The 22,260-nt window shown below is 46.3% G+C and overlaps 1 protein-coding gene across 4 annotated transcripts in view; it reads left to right on the top strand.

The window, feature by feature from the left end:
- TP53BP1 (tumor protein p53 binding protein 1) overlaps window positions 1-22,260 on the top strand; it is a 68,461-nt gene that overhangs the window by 26,457 nt on the left and 19,744 nt on the right. For all 4 annotated transcript variants that reach the window (XM_054040989.1, XM_054040992.1, XM_054040991.1 and 1 more), the window contains 6 exons: window positions 4,131-4,250; window positions 4,882-5,118; window positions 5,729-5,786; window positions 6,737-6,829; window positions 8,339-8,846; window positions 14,201-14,353. In XM_054040989.1, coding sequence (XP_053896964.1) covers window positions 4,131-4,250; window positions 4,882-5,118; window positions 5,729-5,786; window positions 6,737-6,829; window positions 8,339-8,846; window positions 14,201-14,353 — 1,169 coding nt within the window. The remainder of the gene's footprint in view (window positions 1-4,130; window positions 4,251-4,881; window positions 5,119-5,728; window positions 5,787-6,736; window positions 6,830-8,338; window positions 8,847-14,200; window positions 14,354-22,260) is intronic.

Here is a 22,260-nt window from a genome sequence, read left to right as displayed (position 1 = left end):
AGCTGGTCTGGTTAGGTCCTGTGATGGTGTCGCTGGTGTAGATATGTGGGCAGAGCTGGCATCGAGGTTTGTTGCATGGATTGGTTCCTGAGTTAGAGTTACTATGGTGCGGTGTGTGGTTGCTAGTGAGAATATGCTTAAGGTTGCCGGGTTGCCTGTGGGTGAGGATTGGCCTGCCTCCCAAGGTCTGTGAAAGTGAGGGATCATTGTCCAGGATGGGTTGTAGATCGCTGATGATGTGTTGGAGCGGTTTAAGCTGAGGACTGTAGGCGATGGCCAGTGGAGTTCTGTTGGTTTCTTTCTTGGGCTTGTCTTGCAGTAGGAGGTGTCTGGGTACACTTCTGGCTCTGTTGATTTGTTTCCTTATTTCCTCATGTCAGTTTTGAGAGTGCTTGGTGAAGATCTTGTAGGTGTTGGTCTCTGTCTGAGGGGTTGGAGCAAATGTGGTTGTACCTCAGCGCTTGGCTGTAGACGATGGATTGTGTGGTGTGTCTGGGATGGAAGCTTGAGGCATGAAGGTAGGCATAGTGGTTGGAGGGTTTTCGGTATAGGGTGCTGTTAATGTGACCGTCACTTATTTGTACCGTGGTGTCTAGGAAGTGAACCTCCTGTGTAGATTAGTCCACGCTGAGGGTGGTGATGGGGTGGAAGCTGTTGAAATCATGATGGAATTCTTCCAGAGTCTCCTTCCCATGGGTCCAGATGATGAAGATGTCGTCAATGTAGCGTAGGTAGAGAAGGCGCGTGAGTGGACGAGAGCTGAGGAAGTGTTCCAGGTCAGCCATAAAAATGTTGGCATATTGTGGGGCCATGCGGGTGCCCATAGCAGTGCCACTGGTCTGGAGGTATATATTATCACCAAATTTGGAATAATTGTGCGTGAGGATAAAGTCACAGAGCTCAGCAACCAGTTTTGCTGTGTCATCATCAGGGATACTGTTCCTGACAGCTTGTATTCTATCTGTGTGTGGGATGTTTGTGTAGAGAGCCTCCACATACATGGTAGCTAGGATGTTGTTTTCTGGAAGATCACCAATGCATTGTAATTTTCTCAGGAAATCGGTGTCACGGAGATAGCTGGGAGTGCTGGTGGCATAGGGTCTGAGTAGAGAGTCCACATATCCGGACAATCGTTCAGTGAGAGTGCCAATTCCAGAGATGATGGGGCATCCAGGATTTCCAGGTTTGTGGATCTTGGGTAGTAGATACCCTTAGAACCCCGGTTGGGGTTATTCTATGTTGATTTGTTCCTGTGTTAGTGTAGGGAGTGTCCTGAGTAGATGGTGCAGTTTCTTAGTGTATTCCTCAGTGGGATCTGGGGAAAGTGGCCTGTAGAATTGGGTATTGGAGAGTTGTCTGGCAGCCTCCTTTTGGTAGTCAGACCTGTTCATGATGACAACAGCACCTCCTTTATCAGCCTCTTTGATTATAATGTCAGGGTTGTTTCTGAGGCTATGGATGGCATTGCGTTCTGCACGACTTATGTTATGATGCAAGCGATGTTGTTTTTCCACAATATCTGCCTGTGCACGTCGGCGGAAGCATTTTATGTATAGGTCCAGACTGTCATTTTGACCCTCAGGAGGAGTCCATGTGGAGTAGTTCTTCTTGTGTTGTTGGTGGGAGTGTATCAGTGAGCTGTTCAGTGTCATCTTGTGTCGGTGGAACACATCCACACTAGCAGCTCTTGCATCAACACAGAGAGCAGTGCACCGTGGTTAGCTATCCCACTGTGCAACTGCCCACAGGGTGCTTTTGAGGGGTTGCAATGCCTTATGGGGGCAGGTACAGCATCACGTGATGAAGGTTTCTCAATCCCATCGTTCCATGGCCATCCTACTAGGTTGCCTACCACTTTTCAATTGCCCTGGTAACCTGCGAGCCAGCCATCTGTCAGAAAGCCTGGATCCTGCACTGTGTTCAATATTGTGCTGTGCATTATGAACACAAGGCTATAAGGATGGGTGTTTGGCTGGGGGATGCCTTCAAGGAGCATATTAACACTGTACCACAGTAACGTGTGGTGTTGTAGTATGCCGAGCCTGGCATTGTTTTTTTGCACCATGCTAGGAACCATGTAATGATTGCTGTGTGTGTCTGAAAAGTAACACATTGCAAGTCACTTTTTAAAGTAGCACTCGGTAATATTCTCAACTGACATTGCTGAACGCTAACACACTTTTGTGGACTTCCTGTGTTAGTGTGTGTGGGAGAGTGTGTGTGTTGCGGGAGAGTGTGGCACGCTCTCTTTAAGTTCAGACAGCAGCCAGAAGCAACCAATCCTGAGCCAGAAACTGGTGCACAGACAGCTGGTGTCCACCTGTCCTCCCACCCCGGCGCCCAAGGGGGGTGGGGAGGAAACGGGGACTGCAGCCTGACATCAGTCCCCACCTCCCTCCCTGGCTCTGCACAGCACATCCGGGGTCTCTTTCCCCATCCCCTCCCGCTTGCAGCAATCTGTCCGTCCTGCCTGCCGCTGTGATCCTAGGGCAGGGGAGAGCAGGATTCCATGTTAATGTTTTGATTCCGTGATTCCTTCAGAGTTCTCCCACAGCCTCCTTTCCCCACAGACCCAGGAGATGCACCCTCCCTTGTAGTACAGGCAGGAGTGTGTGTGCTGCTGGGAGGCAGCATGCTCCGCTGGGAAGTAGCTATGTGAACTGTCCAAGCTGAGCAGTTTCAAAACTTCCTGGGGCTTTGAAAGGGGAGGGGTACATACTTGTGTAGCTGGGTGCAGGGTAGCGGAGTTCAAAACAGTGAGCAGAGCAGTCACGGTGCCGCATTGTGGGATGTTACAGCAGTGTAATGGATGCAGTGTCTGCACTGATGCTTTGTCGATCTAAATTGGTTTTATTTTGTCGGCAAAGCAGGAGAGTTTTGTCGCTGGGAGGAGCATTGTAGTGTGTATACCTCCATTGTTTTATCGACAAAAGCTGCCTTTTGCTGACAAAATGTGTCTTGTAGACAAGGCCTTAATCAACCATCCTTAATTCTTCTCAAAGCATTTTAACAACTTTTTTATAGTTGTTGAGTATAAAAGTCAAATATGAAGAACTCTTAGTAATGGAACAATAACTTTCTTGAATTTCTTATGCTTCATTAGCCTTGCTGCACTCAGTTCAGTTTGCAAGAAGGTTTGAATAGCTTTTCTGAATCTAAATGTGACTTAAACATTTATTTTTAAAAAACTAAATCTCTTTTATTTGAGAAAAGAGACTTACCGTTCAGGGGATTATCGTGTCATTCCACTCCTGAAAGCCAGGTCATCAGGGCTCCATTTGTTCTGCGACACAGTGACATCAGATTCTATGGTAGCAACCCCTTATGCCGTGACAGCCTTAAATTATTCAATTGCCATCAAACATGCATTGTTTCTGGTACTTCCCCATCCCTAGCAAGCTATGCCTTGTAGTTGAAAATCCTAAATAATATAAAATTAGTTGGTCATTTTTCAACAATGTTTTTTTTTTTCTCAGTTTATTTCCCTCAGATTTCTCTATCCAGGGAAACTTTTGTGGCTGTGCTCTCTAACTCTTTTAAAGGCCAAGCTGTCACTTCTCAGAAATGTGTTTAGACCTCTGTAGAGGGCAGCCAGCTGTTATGTAAGTTTAAGATTTGTAAAGCTTTCTGCACTTGTTCAAAATAGTGCTTTATCTTCAGAGTATTATTTCAAGCTTCTCCTTCATTCCCACACAGCTCTTCCAATGCACTTCAGTGGTAACCTGCATTCCTGCCCTCTCTTCTTCCACCCTTTTATCTGTTAGTGCTGGGCATACCTTGAACATAACATTCCTTTCTACACATTATAAAACCACTACCTACATTTGCATAATTAATCTCTCCTTTTGTTAGAGTGTGGAGGAAGATGTATGAAGCTATGGTAGTGACCCAAGTCTCCCACTGGGGAATTCTTTCTGGGATGACAGATTTGTAGGGTAGAAAGACATGAGTTGTGAAGACCTTAGATTCAGAAAAGCTATTCAGTGGAGTGATCGGTTTGAGATCAGTAACTTATTTACTGCAAGAAGGAGGGTGAACTCTTCCCCATCCCTAGTGATCTCCAGTGCTCTCCACATATATTCAGGTACAGACCTCTCCTGCAGATCACTAATTTTGCGTCTCTCTTTAAGGAACGCTGTTTCATTTCACTTTGCCAAAGGAAGGTGATGTCATTCAGCCCTTGACCAGTGTGACCCCGTCTCTTATTGGCCAGCTTAAAATGGGACCCAGAAGACACAGCACTCCTATTGGTGAGTTTGAATAGAATGGCCTCGTTTTGAAATTGGAGCAGATTTGGAAGCTGACTTGAGTCTTGATACAGATCTTGATTAAAGCCTTAAACCTAATTTAGGAGCTGGCATTGGCTGGCCCTGTGCTGTGAGCAGGGCATGTTCACCTGTCACAATTTCCCATTGGTACTCTGACCCTGGTCACTCACTCATCCAACCAAACATTTCCCCCTTTATATGTAGTCTCTATTGTACCACAGGTGGGGTGTGTCATAGGCTCCTGACAATAGGACTCAAAAGGCCCTCTTAGTCCAAATCTTTCCCTTTTGCTAAGGCAAGATTATCTCCTATGTATACTGTTTTTGCCTCTTCAGGCAGCATCATAAGTGATGTCTGACTTAGCAGTTGACTTCTATAGTGGTGTCTGTAGTGGATGATGGAACTAGTTGGCCTTTGACTAAGGCTGTTGTCACCACTACAGAACTGAATCCCTGAGACATTCTTAAGGGCAGCCTGATAGGAATGTCCACTGCTATGCTATTTGCCACTGAAGCATACAATTGGCACCACTCCTAGGCACCCACGGGGAGCAAAGACTACGCTGGCCATTTTCACTTTTGTATTTTGTGCCTTCTTTCCTTCCTCATTTTAGTGGATGGCAGCTGCCCAAATAGAACCATAGTAACCAGCGATGTCACAGCAGAGGGCAGTATTGGGACCAATGATGTCACTGTGGAGAGCGCTATGGCATCAGCAGATGCGTTGGAAGAGTGTGAAAAGGGGGATTCTGGTGCAGCTCTTGAGGCTGATGGAAAACTCTGTCTTCGAATGAGCCTTGCTACCCCTGTGAGCGAGGAGAGTGAGGGGAGTCTGCCCTTCAGTCTGGAAAGTAAGGGAATGGAAAACTGGGGAATATGTAGGTTCTGACTGTCTCCTCACCCTGGGATACCCCACCCAATGCCAGTCACTTGACAAGGGCTTGGAATTAGCTTCATTTGGAGAGCTGCTGGCCGCCTCTCACAGGAATCCTTTTTTTAGTTCCCTTGCACAGTAACTTCTAAGAAAATAGTGTGTCTTGCAGCTGAGAGGGGTGTAGAGACCCACTTGGATGGGGGAGGTGAGCTCGTGTCTCATTGCTATTGCAGTGAAGCAGAGGCACTTCCAGATGGAGAGAGACGTTCCTAGAGCAGGGAGCTAGATTTGTGTGTTTCAACAGAGTTGGGGGGCAATTAGGAGATGTGATCCCAGTCGGTTATCTTGAGGAAAAGTGTAACTTCAGTATCTGAATGCTGCTCTTATGCTCAATCTATGTAATATACTTAAGTATTCATACAGGCTGGGGGTTGCAGTGAGAAGCTGGTTAAGGGGGGATGGGATGGTTTCATAGCTATCTTCTCTCCTGTTGCTCAACCCCTCTAACTGCAGAGCTCATGGGCGCAGGGAGGCTGTTCAGGTGTGATGCTAACAGGATTCTTTCTCCCCTCCCCCATCTCTTTCAGAGCCTGCAGCCAGTGAAAGGAAAAATGGATCCTCTGCTGTTGCTGGGGCTGTTGCCAGGTAACTGATGCTTGTTGCCAAGCAAAGCGGTTGAATGCAAAGTTCTTGGTAATGAGAGAAATGATAATCTACCAACAGCAGGAAAAATAAATGAAAATGAGACCCAGCAGCATGGAGCTGGCTCAGCCACTGCTTCTGCCTTAACTCTTTGGCACCTGCACTGAAGCTTCTGGTGCAGGGCTCTTGACTTGGTTCAGGTGCCCCCACCTGCCATTTTATTCTGGCCCGTGGGCTTCCTGCTAACTTCCTGCCTTCCTTGGCCCCACGAGGCCCTGGCAAGAGTGGAGGGGCTAAAATGGTGGCCCACCAGGATTTGGTTGTGACAGATTCTGATAGTTTGGAGCAGGGAGGAAATCCTGAAATAAGTGCTACTAAGAGACCTTTGCCACAGAATTGCATGCTTTGTGTGAGCATTGCCATCGCTCATTTTTCTGAGAGTGGGGAAGCTTTCTAGCTGTGTGGTGAGTTTGACCTCTCAAGTGTGATGTGAGCTTGTCATCTCAGGTATTTTTTGCTGTGTCATGAAAGCTGTTATCAGCTCACACTGGGAAGAGGAGGATATTAAAAATGTAAGGTGCAAATTATCTAATATCACCACCTAGTGGCAGCGAGGAAGTACTGGACAGTGATACTGTAATTTCTCGAAAGCCAGTGTAATGCTGACATCATGCTTACTGCACTGTCTCAAGCTACTGAGTTTCTCCTGGTTGGCAAGAAGGGGCCTGAGACAAAGGAAGTAGGAAACAACTTTTTACAATTGTGAGTTGTCTCTTGACCCTGGAGAGCTCTGACCAACTCCAACTGCTTTGCTGATTTATGGCACAACAAATTAATCAGCCTAAAGGCCAGTCTCTGGTTGGTTCTAGTGATTTTAGACATTTCTCCTTTCCAATGACAGTACTTTCCTAGTTCCTGTGATTGTGACCTGTTTCTTTAATCTGTACAACTAGCTCACAGAAGACACTGTCTGTGTTTAGTCGTGTCTGTGAAGTCCGACGAGAGGATGAGGCCAGAGGTCATGATCTTCCTGCTTCTCCATTTAGGTACAGAGCTTTGCATTTTATTTTTGTTTGGCCCTGTAGTGAGGTCCCATGTCCGTTTAGGAGCCCTGTGCTGTGTACTGATTCTGGGGTGACCTCTAGAGAAAGATGGGGGGCACTGTGTGCATGTAATCAATAATATGACTGGTAGGTGTGTATCATGTAATAATCAAGCTGTGCTCTCTAGCTTTGAAGTTTGACCTGAGGAGTGCTGCTGTTGCAGCTGGCTGAGATGCCCAGAGCCGAAGACAGTGTTGTAGGTGGGGTCGTTCAGAAGCTGCCCATACAAGGGCTATTGCCTCCTTGCCCGTTGCTTATCCTGCCAAAAATGGCATGGTCTTATTTGTTACCATATCAGCTATTGTTTCTTGTTCTTTCCAAGTCATTTTTTTCCTTACAATGCAGCTGGCTATCACCAAATTAAAATGAAAGGGTTATATAGAGGCGCTTACTGGTAGCTGTTAGAAGACAATGCAGTATAACTATGTAAGCCACTAGCATCCAGAAGCTTTTCACTCTTGCATCTTGCTTGACATCTGTTGATTGGGGAGTAAGATTACAGGGGTATGGGCTCTCACATACAGCAGATTAACATACATACATTGTGTACAGTATTATTAATCATGTTTGTTATGGTAGTGCCTATGGACTTACCAGGATTGAGGCCCCATAGTACTAGACGCTATACAAACACAGAGCAGGAGGTAGTCCCTGCCCTGAGAAGATTGTCTATCTAGACAAGACAGACAAAAGTTAGGGGAAATGGATAAGAGATACTAGCAAATGCCATGCTTGTTTCACTATCTCTTCCCTCCCCCCTCTTTTGGTGGGGGTTTAGCCAAATGGAAATACAAGGAAAGGGAATGAGGTGACCGGGTTAGAGCAGGAGAAAAGAGGGAGAGAAGGAATGCATGAGGGGTATCTGTAGAGTGGGGCTGAGGTGAAGAGACTGAGAATCAGTGTGGGAATAGGTTGGCGCAAATGGCCAGTCAGCAAAAGGTAGATAAAGTCTAGTCAAAACTTTAGAAAACATTAGTGTTTGCTCCTCTACACCATCTCCCAGTTACATTTCTCATTGTCATTAGCCACCGTAACACCAAAGGAATGGTACAGTAAAGTGTGATGGTTCCTGAAGATGGGATAACTACCAGTAGGGCTGTGTCTAATTGGTATCGGATACCTGGAGCAAAACACACTTTAGTTAATGCTTTAGTTTGTGCTAAGTGTCATCTTTGCCACTGGTTGGGTCACTTTGGAGGTGCTGACATTTCAAAGGAACATTGGCACTTATAGGAACACTGCTGTGTTTAGCTACTGGAAGGTTGTAGTAGAGTCACCAGTTAATCTGTTCCCAGTGCATAAAACTAAGTGATTCTTATGCACTCCCAACAGATTATTAAATGAACATCCTATAAAAAGCCATGGGGAGTCCTGCTTGCGTGTGGTGGGTGCTTGGGCACCTATTGCTTTGAACATCATCTTAATATTGATCTGCATGTGATTGGTTTGCAGGGGGAACCTGTTCAGTTTCCCAAGCACACAGGAGGAGGAGGAGGAGCTGCATGACAATCCTGAAGCTTGGCAACAACGTCAGAAGCACATCCCTTGTGGGGAAATTAAAGTTTCTCAGCCTGCAGAGCAGGACTCCAAACATCAGCCATCCCATGCAAAAGAGGGAGAGGCTATGGAAGTTGATATTGAAAGGGATCTGGAAAAGGAAGGGAAGAGCACACAGGAGAAGCTGAGTAAGGCACTGGCAACCCATGAGAGGGATAAAGGCCAGCAGTTGTGGGCTGGCACCAGTAACAAAGAGGTCCAAACTACAGAAGGTTCTGTTTTGGCCCCAGCAGCTGTGTCAGCAGCAACACAGACCATGACAGGAGTGAGCAGTCAGGTAGAAGTGGGAACAAGTATGGCTGGGCAAAGACCTGGCCAACAAGATGCCAAGGTCCAAACTGAGGAGAGTGGAGAGAAGCTTGCGAATGCCCCTGGAGATGACACTGAGTCTCTGCCCAGCCAGGTGAGAATGAGCAAGAGCTCGGGTTGCTTTTATGTAGTTTCAGCCCCTAGGTTCTGAAATTGAAGTCTTTACTGCATTAGATATGAAAATAATACTCCAGTCAGTACAGTTCCTTATGGTGGTTTTACTTTGCATCCTCAGCCCTAAATTTTGAATGTACCAAAACTGCAGTGGAGAAGTAGTCTCAGTGGGTGGGGAGAGCTGTGTAGTGGAATGTTGGGCATCTGTCACCTGGGGAGGTGTATGGCAGGTGACTGCTTTTTTGTACCCAGAATACAGGTAAGGCAATACATTTCCTCTTTCCCTCGCTCTGCTGGGCAGGGCTGGAAGTAACTTCTTGAGGGAAGGGGTTTGAACTCTTAGTCTTCTGCATGCAACCAGCCCTTATCACTGTGACTTCATCCAATAGCCATGGATAAGCGTGTTCCTGGAAAGAAATAGCTTTTAAAATGGTGTTCTATTAAATTTTCCTCCTGAGATGAACCCAGTGAGAGGAGTGGAATGGACTGACCAAAGCTTCAGAACTCTTGTAAAGAAGTGTGCAGACTTGAGAAGACCACTGCATTGGGTTCACATTCTGAAGGTTTCTTCACAACCATAAGCGCTAGAAAATATGTGGTGGTTTTAAATTAAAGCAATTGGTGGATTCTCTGGCAAACTCCAAATCTGAAGGAGACACAGGGCCCTGGATATGACTATTAGGCAAGAAGATTCCTTGATAAACTTATGCAGAGTGAATTGACTCAATTGGGTATTTTCATAGGTTCCATCACATCCAGCTTTGGCTCCTTCCATTTACTCCAGTTCTGTGGCACCCTTGCCATTGGACTACTTCAAGGAGAAGCTGAATATGATCTGGATGTTCCCGTTTAATCACCTAGCTTCTTGTCCAAGGGGCAAGGGGTGTATTGGACTGGAAACACTATGGGAAGAGAGCTCCTGTTTCCTAAGGCTTTTTACATATTCTGCTCTGTTTTCAGAGCACTGGTTGGTAATATTTTGATAAGGGGGCATCTCATGTCCAACAAGTATTAAGATGTTAAATCTTACTTTAACATTACAGTTTTGTGGTTTGGGATTTTGTATCAAGTTATCATTGGTTTCCTCTCATAACAATTGCCATTAAAAACCTTTTTATTAAACACACAGAAGAAGGAAAACAGCTAAAGCTATTGAAACATAAAGAATTATGTAGGGCTTTCACTTTAACAATTGACTGTTTGGAGGAAAAGAAAAAGTTCATTTGGATGGTCTTGAGGTCTTGTTGCTGTTGAAGTCTGATCCTATTTCTTTGTAAAATGAAACAAGACAAACTCACACAAAAGGGAAAGATTAGCAAAGAGAGCACTTCTATCTGATGCTTTCTTCTGCTGTCACAGTCAAACTGCTGGGAAAGTATAGACTTGTCACACAGTTGTATCCACCTTTCCAAGACTGGGCAAACTTTTACCAGCATCAAGCTGTTTAAGGCATTGCTTTTTAGCTTGCCTTTCTGGTCATGCAGCTTGCAGCAGTGTTGCAAGAGTATATTTGTCTTGACCGTGTAAGACAGAAAGAGAGAAGAGAAATGAAGTGGAATGGGGAGATGATGTGACTGAGTGGGCCACAGCAGGAAACTCTGATTTGCATCCTAGAGGTCTTATTAAGAAGGTAGCTGAAGCTGTTAGTGTCATGTAGGTTTTCCCCTTTCTGACTTGGTGTGGTCAGGACATCTTTCAGGATCCGATGATTTAAGGCACTCACCGTGGGGGTAGGAGATGAGGTCAGATCCCTCCTTTGAATCAGGCAAAGAAGAGTTGAACCCACATCTCCTACCTCCCAGGTGAATGCCTTAATCACCCATCATTCGCTATCTCTTTGGTCCCATGAATATTTAAGTATTTATACAAAGTGGAAAAGTTTCAACAGGAGCAATTGAGAGCAACCCATCTCCGAATAGGCGACAGCTTGGCTATCAGGATGCTCACCTGGGAGGGAGAAGATCTGAGTTCAAGTCCCTGCTCCAGAATGGGGATTCAGACCTGGGTCTCCCACATCCCAGGCAAGTGCCCTAGCCACAGGGATAAAGGTGGAGGGGAGGGAAGATGCTCACTTTCTTTTCTGAAGCTGAATTTGTTCTGATTTTACTGAAAAATCAGTTAATCCAACTCTGTCAGCAAGTGGTGTGGGCAGCAGCAGTGATGATGGTGAAGCTCGCTTCTTCCAGTCCCTGCAAACTGCTGTGCCCTTCAGTGATTTCCCCCCACCCACACCCCCAATAAACAATGTCCAGAAACGGAAGGCAACTTCATTCCCAACTTTAACCAATAAACATATTGGGGATTTTAACTTCTTCCCGTTTCTAGAATCTTTCAGCCTGTGCCGTGCCAACTTGTGACTTTACCAGGGTGCTTGAAGACCCCTTACCTCAGTTCTTTTAATTTAAGCAGGCTAGTTAATACCAATATTTGTCTTCAACTTTGCTGACTTACACTATATAATAAGATTTCAGGGTTGTCCTTCTGTGGGTCACTCTGAACTGTAGAATGAGTGATTCAGTGTGAAACAAAGGAAACTGCTAGGAGCATGGCTGAGAGTTCTTTTTGTTCAGAATGTCACTAGGTTCAATCAGCACTGGGATTCACTTTGTGACCGTTCCGTTTTTAAGTTTTCAGCCATTTTGATTTTACAGATTACACCAGTGTGACACCACAGGCTTTCAGCTAAAGTAAGGCATGTATCTATGACTTGCCAAGTGTCCTAGACCAGTGTTTCTCGAACTGGGGTCTGCGAGGGTACTCCAGGGGGTCCGCGAGTCATGTCCAGGGCCACCAGACCTGCTGATCAACAGGAGGCGCTGGGAGGGAGGGAGAGGAGCGGGGATGGGGAACGCTTGGAGTAAGAGGCAGAAAGAGGTCGGATGGGGGTGGGGCCCTGGGGGATGGGGTGGAGTGGGGGTGGGGCCCTGGGGCTGAGTTGGGGTTGAGCGCTCCTGGGGAAAATTAGAAGCCAGCACCTGGGCGTTGAAGCTCATGTTCTTACCCTTGCTTTGTGGTGTCGTAATATACATGTGTGTTCTGTTTTTATACACTTTTTGGCATTATTATACGTGCCAATAATTAATTATGGTTCGCTGGTTAAAACGTAAAAATAATGGTGACTCAAGTGAAGGTGCATCATGCTAGAGTGAAACTATTCAAACGTGAACTAAAATGCAAAATACGTAAGTACTGTGACGAATACTTATTTTTGGATTTACAAGTGCAGATTCTGAAGACTGACAAAGCACAATGTGTTCTCTGCTATGAATTATTATCAAACGAATGCATGAAACCAGCCAAATTTTGCCAGCATCTAGAAACTAAATATAAGCAACACATGAACCAATCTTTCGAATTTTTCCAAAACAAGCAGCGAAAACTATGTGCAAGCCAGAAATTGATGATGATAAGAAGCAAACACAGTCTTTTTAAGTATCCCTACTAATAGCAAAGGCAGGTAAACCTCACACTATTGCACAGGAACCAGTTCTGTCTGCTGCAAAAGCAATGACCAGTGCAATGCTGGGGATCAAGCTGCAAAAGATTTAAATTTGATCTCACTATCCAACAACACTATCACCTGTGGAATAGAAGATATGTCTGAATATTAAAGAGCAGTTAATTACAAGAGTATGCAAAAGTCAATACTATTCACTGCAACTGGATGAAAGTACAGATGTTTCTGGCAATGCTAATTTGCTGGCATTCATTTGATACAAATTTGACAGTAAAATTAACACAGATTTACCAACACATACTACCTCTGAAGCTGTGTTTAATGGTCTGGATGATTTCATAATAACAAATGAAATCAAATGGTCAAAATGGGTAGGAATCCATACTGATGAGTCTCATGCAATGTCAGGAAAGTACAGTGGACTCGTTGCACGTGTTAAGGCTCTCATACCTATAGTTACGTGGAATCATTACTGTATACTCGAAAATCATTAGCTGTCAGAAAAATGGCAGGAAAACTGAAGACAACACTGGATGAGGTGGTGAAAGTGGTCAACTTTATTAAAGCTCATCCACTAAATTCCTGCATCTTTAATGCCCTTTGCGATGACATGGGTAGTGATCATAAACAGCTTTTTACATTCAGAAGTGCGTTGGTTGGCTCGTGGGAAAGTACTCAACCGCTTGTTTGAGTTGTGTGATGAAATATATGAATATTTTTTCATAGACCTTTTAACTGAGTGAGCATTTCAATGATTTTTTTTCGTGGTTAGCTATGGTAGCGTACTTTCACCTATTTGAATGGACTAAATTTGAGCCTACCAGGGGTAGCTGTAACCTGTATTTAAAGTTGAAGACAAAACAGAAGTGCTGATTAAAAAATTGGACTTTATGGTCAAATTGTCTTCAGAACTGTGTGTATGAATCATTTCCAATGCTGAACGATTTTCTTGAAATGTCAGAAGAAAATCTGTGATGAAATACAAAACGTTCTCATTGAACATTTGCAGGCTTTGAAGAACAACTTCAGGGATTATTTTCCTCTTCCCGATTTTTGGTAACAATTGGATCAGGGATCCATTCAATGTTAGATGTTAACACCACCAAAAGTTTAATTTCATCTGAAGAAAATATCCTTGTGGATCTTTCGTGTGACACCTCTTTGAAATTTGATTTTTCAATCAGTACAGTCTGACGGACTTTTGGTTATGTCTGAGACCTGATTATGCCAAACTGTCAACCAAAGCATTGAAGTATTTAATGTTTCCCTCAACATATTTAAAATAAAATAAATTAATGGAGATATCCCATCTCCTAGAACTGGAAGGGACCCTGAAAGGTCATCAAGTTCAGCCCCCCGCCTTCACAAGCAGGACCAAGTACTGATTTTGCCCCAGATCCCCAAGTGGCCCCCTCAAGGCTTGAACTCACAACCCTGGGTTTAGCAGGCCAATGCTCAAACCACTGAGCTATCCCTCCCCCCATTTATGTGAATGGGCATTCTTTGCACTTTTATATGTGAAATGAGGGACACTGCATGGATAGTGGATTACTTGACCCAACTGCCTTACTTGTGCAACAGCACGGGCTTCCAGCTGCGAGTATTATGTAACAGGCTGAATTGGGCTTCTGTTACCTTGAACAACTTATGAAGGCTTCTGCACAACAATCCTGAGGCAGCCCAGAATCAAGAATGTTGTGGAGAAGCCTGTGTGTGGAATCGTGGCACAAATTCTCCATTTGATCATAGTCTTGTGTTAAAACAACTTGTTGAATGTTGTTTCCTGGTACCATGGTGTTCACAGAATTGCACAACAAAAATGTTTGTGCAGTGGGGTGGCTTGCTTTCATATTTATTAGTTCATTTTGTCGTTGCAGGGAGAGGAGGAGTTTAACCTGCCCCAGCCACCCCGAGGCCGCGTCCAGCATCGCCACATGCGAACCATCCGTGAAGTGCGCACAGTTGTCACACGTATCATCACAGATGTTTACTATGTAGATGGTGCTGAGGTAGAGCGGAAGGTGATTGAGGTAAATCCAATTTCAGGGGTGAAAGTAGTGATCTGTTTGCAGGAGGACAGATTAAATCCAAATGAGCAGGGACCTTGGCTGCTGATATTTATGTGGCCACAGGAAACAGCAGAGTTAACTTAACAGGCTCCCATGCTCTGGCACTGATCTTTGCTCACCCCTATCAGATTGAATATCTTTCATTAAGAATCACACCGTGCTTAAATGAAAAGCTGCTTCCTTGTGTTGATGCAACGTTTCTTGTGTGGTGACCATATTACACTACGCTGAAGTAATATCTGCTATTTCTCTCCTTCCTTTGACTAGGCCGGTAATGGACAGGTGTGAGGTGATGGAAGGTGCCTCACTTGCCTTCTACAGAAAAAGATGGTTTAAGAACAGCCATACTGGGTCAGACCAATGGTCCATTTAGCCTAGTATTCTGTCTTCCAACAGTCACCAATACTAGGTGCCCCAGAGGGAATGAACAGAACAGGGCAATTATCGAGTAATCCATCCCTTGTCATCTAATCCCAGCTTCTTGCAGTCAGACTAGGGACACCCAGAGCATGGGGTTACATCCCTGATCATCTTGGCTAATAGCCATTCCGGGACCTATCCTGCAGGAACATACGTAATTATTTTTTGAACCCAGTTGTAGTTTTGGCCTTCATAACATTGAGAGTTTCAGAGGGGTAAAAATTCCAACAGGGAACAACAATCTTTAGTGATTTAACAAAACTGTGTAACTTAGTGCTGCATTATATTCATTTTTGAGCTAACTCTCCTTCTGGGAGACCAAGGAATCAGTAGAAACCGCCTTGAATACTTTGCCTATCAGAAGAGTCTCAAAAACATTCCCTTCAATGTTCTCTCTAATTTTTCCCATCCATGTGCGGAATGAATTTTGTTATGTGCACAAATATGGAGGTGATGTGTGGCAGGGATGGGGCCAAGGAGTTTGGAGTGTGGGAGGGGGCTCAGGACTTGGGCATGGGGGGTGTGGGCTGTGGGGTGGGGCTGGGGATGAAGGGTTCAGGGTGTGGGAAGGGGCTCCGGACTGGGGTAGAGGGTTGGGGTGCAGGCTCTGTGGTAGGCCCGGGGATGTGGGGCTGGGGTGCAGGCTGCCCAGGGCTGCGGCAGGGAGAGAGGACTCCCTCCAGCCCTTTCTTCCCGCAGCAGCACCTGAGCTGGGGGAGAGCGTCTCTCTCCCTGGCTGCAGCAGCCCTGGGACTGCAGCCCTGCACGCCCCAAGCTCCCCCATCACCACCCCCTACGTTCCCCTATGCCCCTGAGTGCAGGGCGCACCCCTGTGCGGCCCTTGGTGGCCTCCTGCGTAGGCGCGCACCTTAGAGGGAACGTAGTTTGGGGCATTAAAACATCTTATGCTTTCAGGCTGAGATCCATGTTCTTATATCTTACAAAATAAGTTGAGCCTTTATACAGATATATGGTCCTATATAAATGAGAGATTAATTACTACTACTGCTGTGTGAACATACACCTGCATTAAGAAATAGTGTGCCTTTTTGGTATGCAGACAACTGGCAGGTTAGATTTAAATTGCAACCATCCCTGGGACTCTGCTGTTGCTGAGAATGAGGAACCTTCGGCCCGTCTGAAGAACGGTGGTTTGGAAAGTGACTGACTGAAAATTAGGACATGTCTAAATGGTGAGTTAATGCATGGTAAGCTGGGGTGTGAAATCTGCAGTGATCCAGTGTACCGTGCACTAACTGTCTGCATGATGGGTGCATAACTGGTTGGAAAACCATTCCCAGAGAGTAGTTATCAGTGGTTTGCAGTCAAGCTGGAAGGGTATATCGAGTGGAGTCCCACAGGGATCAGTTCTGAGTCTGGTTCTGTTCAATATCTTCATCAGTTATTTAGGTGATGGCATAGAGAGTACGCTTATAAAGTTTGTGGGTGATACCAAGCAGGGAGGGGTTGTAATTGCTTTGGAGGATAGGATTAAAATTCAAAATTATCTGGACAAACTGGAGAAATGGTCTGAAGTAAATATGAAATTCAATAAGGACAAATGCAAAGTACTGTGAAATGCTCAGAGATTAGAGAGGCTATTACAATAAAAAACTCAGTAGTAATAATAATGATAATGGGGGGATTTCATTTATCCCCATATTGACTGTGTACATGTCATCTCAGGACGGGATGCAGGGATAAAGTTTCTTGACACCTTAAATGACTACTTCCAGGAGCAGCTGGTCCTGGAACCCACCAGAGGAGAGGCAATTCTTAATTTAGTCCTAATTGGAGCACAGGATCTGGTCCAAAAGGTGAATATAGCTGGACCTCTTGGTAATAGCGACCATAATATAATTAAATGTAATATCTCTGTGGCAGGAAAAACACCACAGCGGCCCAACACTGTAGCATTTAATTTCAGAAAGGGGAACTACACAAAAATTAGGAGGTTAGTTAAACAGAAATTAAAGGGTACAGTGCCAAAAGTGAAATCTCTGCAAGCTGCATGGAAACTTTGTAAAGACACCATAATAGAGGCTCAACTTAAATGGTTAAACAACAAAGTAAAAGAAGCAGTGAGAGGCAAAAAGGCATCCTTTAAAAAGTGGAAGTTAAATCTTAGTGAGGAAAATAGAAAGGAGCATAAATTCTGGCAAATGAAATGTAAAAATACAATTAGGAAGGCCAAAAAGAATTTGAGAAAGTTAGCCAAAGACTCAAAAAGTAATAGCAATTTTTTGTTAAGTTCATCAGAAGCAGGAAGCCTGATAATCAACCAGTGGGGCTACTGGACAATTGAGATGCTAAAGGAGCACTCAAGGACGATAAGCCCATTGCGGAGAAACTAAATGAATTCTTTGCATTGATCTTCACAGCTGAGGATGTGAGGGAGATTCCCAAACCTGAGCCATTCTTTTTAGGTGACAGATCTGAGGAACTGTCCCAAATTGAGGTATCATTAGAGGTGGTTTGGGAACAAATTGATAAATTAAACAGCAATAAGTTACAGGACCTGATGGTATTCACCTAAGAGTTCTGAAGGAATTCAAATGTAAAATTGCAGTACTAACTGTAGTCGGTAACCTGTCAATTAAATCAGCTTCTCTACCAGATGACTGGAAGATAGCTAATATGACGCCAATTTTTAAGAAGGGCTCCAGAGGTGATCCCAGCAACTACAGGCCTGTAAGCCTGACTTCAGTTCCGGGCAAACTGGTTGAAACTATAATAAAGAAGACTATTGTCAGACACATAGATTAACATCATTTGTTGAGGAAAAGTCAACATGGTTTTTGTAAAGGGAAATCATGCCTCACCAATCTACTAGAATTCTTTGAGGGGGTCAACAAGTATGTGGACCAAGGGGATCCAGTGGATATAGTGCACTTAGATTTTCAGAAAGCCTTTGACAAAGTCCCTCACCAAAGACTCTTATGCAAAGTAAGCTGCCACGGGATAAGAGGGAAGGTCCTCTCATGGATTGGTAACTGGTTAAAAGATAGGAAACAAAGGGTAGGTATAAATAGTCAGTTTTCAGAGTGGAGAGAGGTAAATAGTGGTGTCCCCCAGGGGTCTGTTCTGGGACCAGTCCTATTCAACATTCATAAATGATCTGGAAAAGGGGGTAAACAGTGAGGTGGCAAAATGTGCAGATGATACAAAATTACTAAAGATAGTTAAGACCCAGGATCTCTCAAAACTGAGTGACTGGTTAACAAAATGGCAGATTAAATGTAATGTTGATAAATGCAAAGTAATGCACATTGGAAAGCATAATTCCAACTATACATATAAAATGATGGGGTCTAAATTAGTTACCACCACTCAAGAAAGAGATCTTGGAATCATTGTGGATAGTTCTCTGAAAACATCTACTCAATGTGCAGCGGCAGTCAAAAAAGCAAACAGAATGCTGGGAATAATTAAGAAAGGGATAGATAATAGGACAGAAAATATCATGTTTCCTCTAGATAAATCCATGGTATACCCACATCTTGAATACTGTGTGCAGATGTGGTCGCCCCATATCAAAAAAAGATATATTGGAATTGGAAAAGGGCAACAAAAATGATTAGGGGGTATGGAACGGCTTCTGTATGAGGAGAGAGTAATAAGACTGGGACTTTTCATCTTAGAAAAGAGATGGCTAAGGGGAGATGATTGAGGTCTATAAAATCATGACTGGTGTAGAGAAAGTAGATAAAGAAGTGTTTACTACTTCTCATAACACAAGAACTAGGGGTCACCAAATGAAATTAATAGGCAGCAGATTTAAAACACATAAAAGGAAGTATTTTTTCACACTATGCACAATCAACCTGTGGAACTCCTTGCCAAAGGATGTTGTGAAGGCCAAGGCTATAATAGGATATCTCCATTATTTTTTTTTTTTATTTTAATTTTTTTTTTGAACCCGGTCTCCTAGAACTGGAAGGGATCTTGAAAAGTCATCGAGTCCAGCCCCCTTCCTTCACTAGCAGGACCAAGTACTGATTTTGCCCCAGATCCCTAAGTGGCCCCCTCAAGGCTTGAACTCACAACCCTGGGTTTAGCAGGCCCATGAGCGATGAGATGGGTTACCTGTTCTGTTCATTTCCTCTGGGGCACCTGGCACTGGCCACTGTTGGAAGACAGGATATTGGGCTAGATGGACCTTTGGTCTGACCCAGTAGGGCTATTCTTTTATTCTTATGTTCTCTGAAGATAGGACAAGAAGCAATGGGCTTATATTGCAGCAAGGGCCATTTAGGTTGGACATTAGGAAAAACTTCCTAACTGTCAAGGTGGTTAAGCACTGGAATAAATTGCCTTGGGAGATTGTGGAATCTCCATCATTGGAGATTTTTAAGAGCAGGTTAGACAAACACCTGTCAGGGATGGTCTAGATAATACTTAGTCCTGCCATGAGTGTTGGGGAATGGACTAGATGATCTCTCGAGGTCACTTCCAGAATCTACCCTCCATCAGGACCCTCCGTTTCTAGGGAGCTTATATCTCCTGCAAGAGACCTTCCCTGAAGGACGGAGCGCGCACACACAGAGAGTTTACACCTCTCCAACAGCACTGACAGTACCAACACTGGAACCCAAGTCGGCTTTTTCCTCCTTGGGAGATTCAGACCCATCGGAAGAACTATTCCTGTACCGCCCTTATCCATTTCCCAGGAGAACCGCACAGTGCTGGGACCAGCCACCACCTCACTTGAGTCAGTCACTCAGACTCCTATTACCACCTGTTGACTCCTCCTACTGGCCATAGTGAGGGCTGGAAAGGAGGATACCCCTCTTCGGAATCTATCCCAGTGGTCTCCAAACTTTTTTTGATCGTGCACCCCATCAGTAAAAAATTTTTGAGCACGCACCCCCTGCTCCCGGCCAAACTGTCGAAGCTCCCCCCTCCCACCTTCCCCCAAAAAAGCTGCTCGGACTCCCGGCCGAACTGCCGAGGGAGGGGAAGGGAAGCGGTGCTCCTCTGGTGGCACGCCTCCTGCCGTGCACCCTGAAGGATCCTCTTGCACACCCCCCTGGCGTGTGCGCACCCCACTTTGGAGACCACTGATCTGTCCGACCAGGTAGGGAGTTGTCACTTGCCTCCCCCCAAATTAATATACTAATTAACATATATGCTAATAACCATCAAATCTACTCCTGAATCTGATGGAGGAGGAGTGTCTTCTGTGAGACTGCCCATTCCACTAGGCGCAATCCACATCTGTTGCCCTGCTTTAGAACATGACCATTGCAGACATTTGAAAAGCTGATGCCTGGTCATTCTTCTTCGAATGCTTGCTCACATCGATTCCAATTAGGTGCGCGCGCTGTGTGCACGATCGTCGGAGAAATTTTCTACCCTAGCAACACCCGGTGGGTCGGCTGTGGAGCCCCCTGGAGTGGCGCCTTCATGGCGCTGGATATATACCCCAGCCGACCCAGCGCCCCCTCAGTTCCTTCTTACCGCCCGTGATGGTCGTTGGAAGTGTGGAGCGCGGCATAGCTGTTCTCCACTCTCCCTAGCTATTACCCGTTACCTCTTGTAGATAGTTGTTAATTGTGTTATTTAGATTAGTAGTTGTTGTTAATAGTTTGAAGAGTAGTTATAAATAGTTTTTCATAGTTAGCGGGGGTTAAGGGGGCTTTTATTCCCCCTTTTTTTCCCCTCCTGGCGCACAGCGGGGCTCATGCCCAAGGCTCCCGGCTTTAAGCCGTGCACGACATGTGCTAGGCCTATGCCAACGGGAGACCCCCATGACTCTTGTCTGAAGTGCTTAGGGGAGTCTCACCAAACGGACTAGTGCAAGATTTGCAAGGTTTTCAGGCCAAGGACGAAAAAGGAGCGGGACTTCAGGCTGAAGCAACACCTCGTGGAGGCGGCACTTAGCCCAGATCCTCCTGCGGCGCGCCAGCCTCCGGCACCAGGCGCCTCGGTGCGTAGCGCCCCAGCGGCACCTTCCGGCGCTGCACTGCGAGCAGACGCGGAAAAGGCGGCACGGCACCATCCTCCCTTAGCACCGCGTCCGCTGCAAGCCCCTCGGCGCCAGTCCCTATCTCCGGGACATAAGAGGCCTCGCAAGACTCAGGACGCTGCCGTCCAACAGGCACCGGCTCCCCCTGCACCAGTGGTAGAGCCGCGCCCGGCTTCCGAACGCCAGAGGGTGCAAGTGTCATCAGCACCATTGACTCCGGCCGGGTGTAGAGCCGTTGAGTCTGGTGCGGACTGGCTCACCGCCCCGCCAGGTGGTGGAGCCCTGTCTCCCCTCTACACCGGAGATGTTTGCCACGGCGAGAGATTTTATCGCCCTCACAGAGCCGGCGCCTTCTCAACCCGTGGCTCTGCATGCCCTTCGTATGGTACAGTCCAGGGGCAAGCCAACCCTGATACGCCCGCCATCTCCGGGCGTGGACTCGGGGCACCGCTCCCGGTCTCAGAGCAGGTCTCGACACCGTTCGCAGTCCCGGCACCGATCTCCATCTCGGCGCCGAGATGTACTCGCAGGACAGATCTACCTTCTGGCACCGGTCGTCTTCTCGGCATCGACCCGAGCATTGGTACCGGTCGGAGTCCAGGTGCAGTTCTCAGCACCGGTATGAGCGCCGCTCCCATTCGCGAAGTCACTCCCGGCACCGAGTTTACAGACGGTCTTCGTCGTCCCGGTCCAGGTCCAGATCCGGATCCCGGTACCGACAGGGACATCGGCACTGTTCTCAATCACGGTACCGTTCACCGGCACCGCGGAGAGACTGCTCGCCGATGGATCAGCACCGCTCTGCACCGTACCAGGACGAATTCCTACAACCACGCTCGGCACCGCCCTGGGCCTCGATCGGCGTCTCACTCATCTGAAGGGGCTCCCCGTTCAGCGTACCCTGCTCAGGGTCAACCTGCAGACGACTTGGGTCGTTGGTAGGAGGGGGCAGAAAGCCTTCGACAAGACCCTGCGCATTGGTCTTTCTGGACCCCTTGGGCGTATCACCAGGCTCAAGGGGCTCCACCAGCAGCCTCTCGCTCGACTCACTCTGAGCCCAGGGTTCCTGAGGCCACCATCTCCTGTCCTCCCCCAGGGGGCATGGAGGCTCCGGTGCCAATGCCCACACAGGCAGCAGACCCTGGTGCAGGGGATCCTGCACCTCCAAGTCCCTTGGAGCCGGACCCGCACACAGATCCTTTACCCTCTGAGGCGTCGTCCTCATCTTCCCCAGATGAGGCAGTGGCGGGTACAACACTCTCAGGCCCACCTCCTATAGATCTCCGTGCCCACCAAGACTTGTTACGTAGGGTGGCACGAAATATGGACCTACAGGCCGAGGAGATAGTGGAGGTGGACGACCTGGTGGTGAGCATCCTTTCATCTGATGCCCCAACCTGGGTGGCGTTGCCCATTATCCGTACAATTCAGGCTAACGCTACGTCCATATGGCAAAACCCCAGCCTCCATCCCTCCCACT

The sequence above is a fragment of the Malaclemys terrapin genome, chromosome 10 (genome assembly GCF_027887155.1).
Source record: "Malaclemys terrapin pileata isolate rMalTer1 chromosome 10, rMalTer1.hap1, whole genome shotgun sequence".
In the NCBI taxonomy this organism is placed as follows: Eukaryota; Metazoa; Chordata; order Testudines; family Emydidae; genus Malaclemys; species Malaclemys terrapin.
The sequence above is the reverse complement of the archived record's forward strand: the minus strand, read 5'-3'. Positions and strand labels throughout refer to the sequence as shown.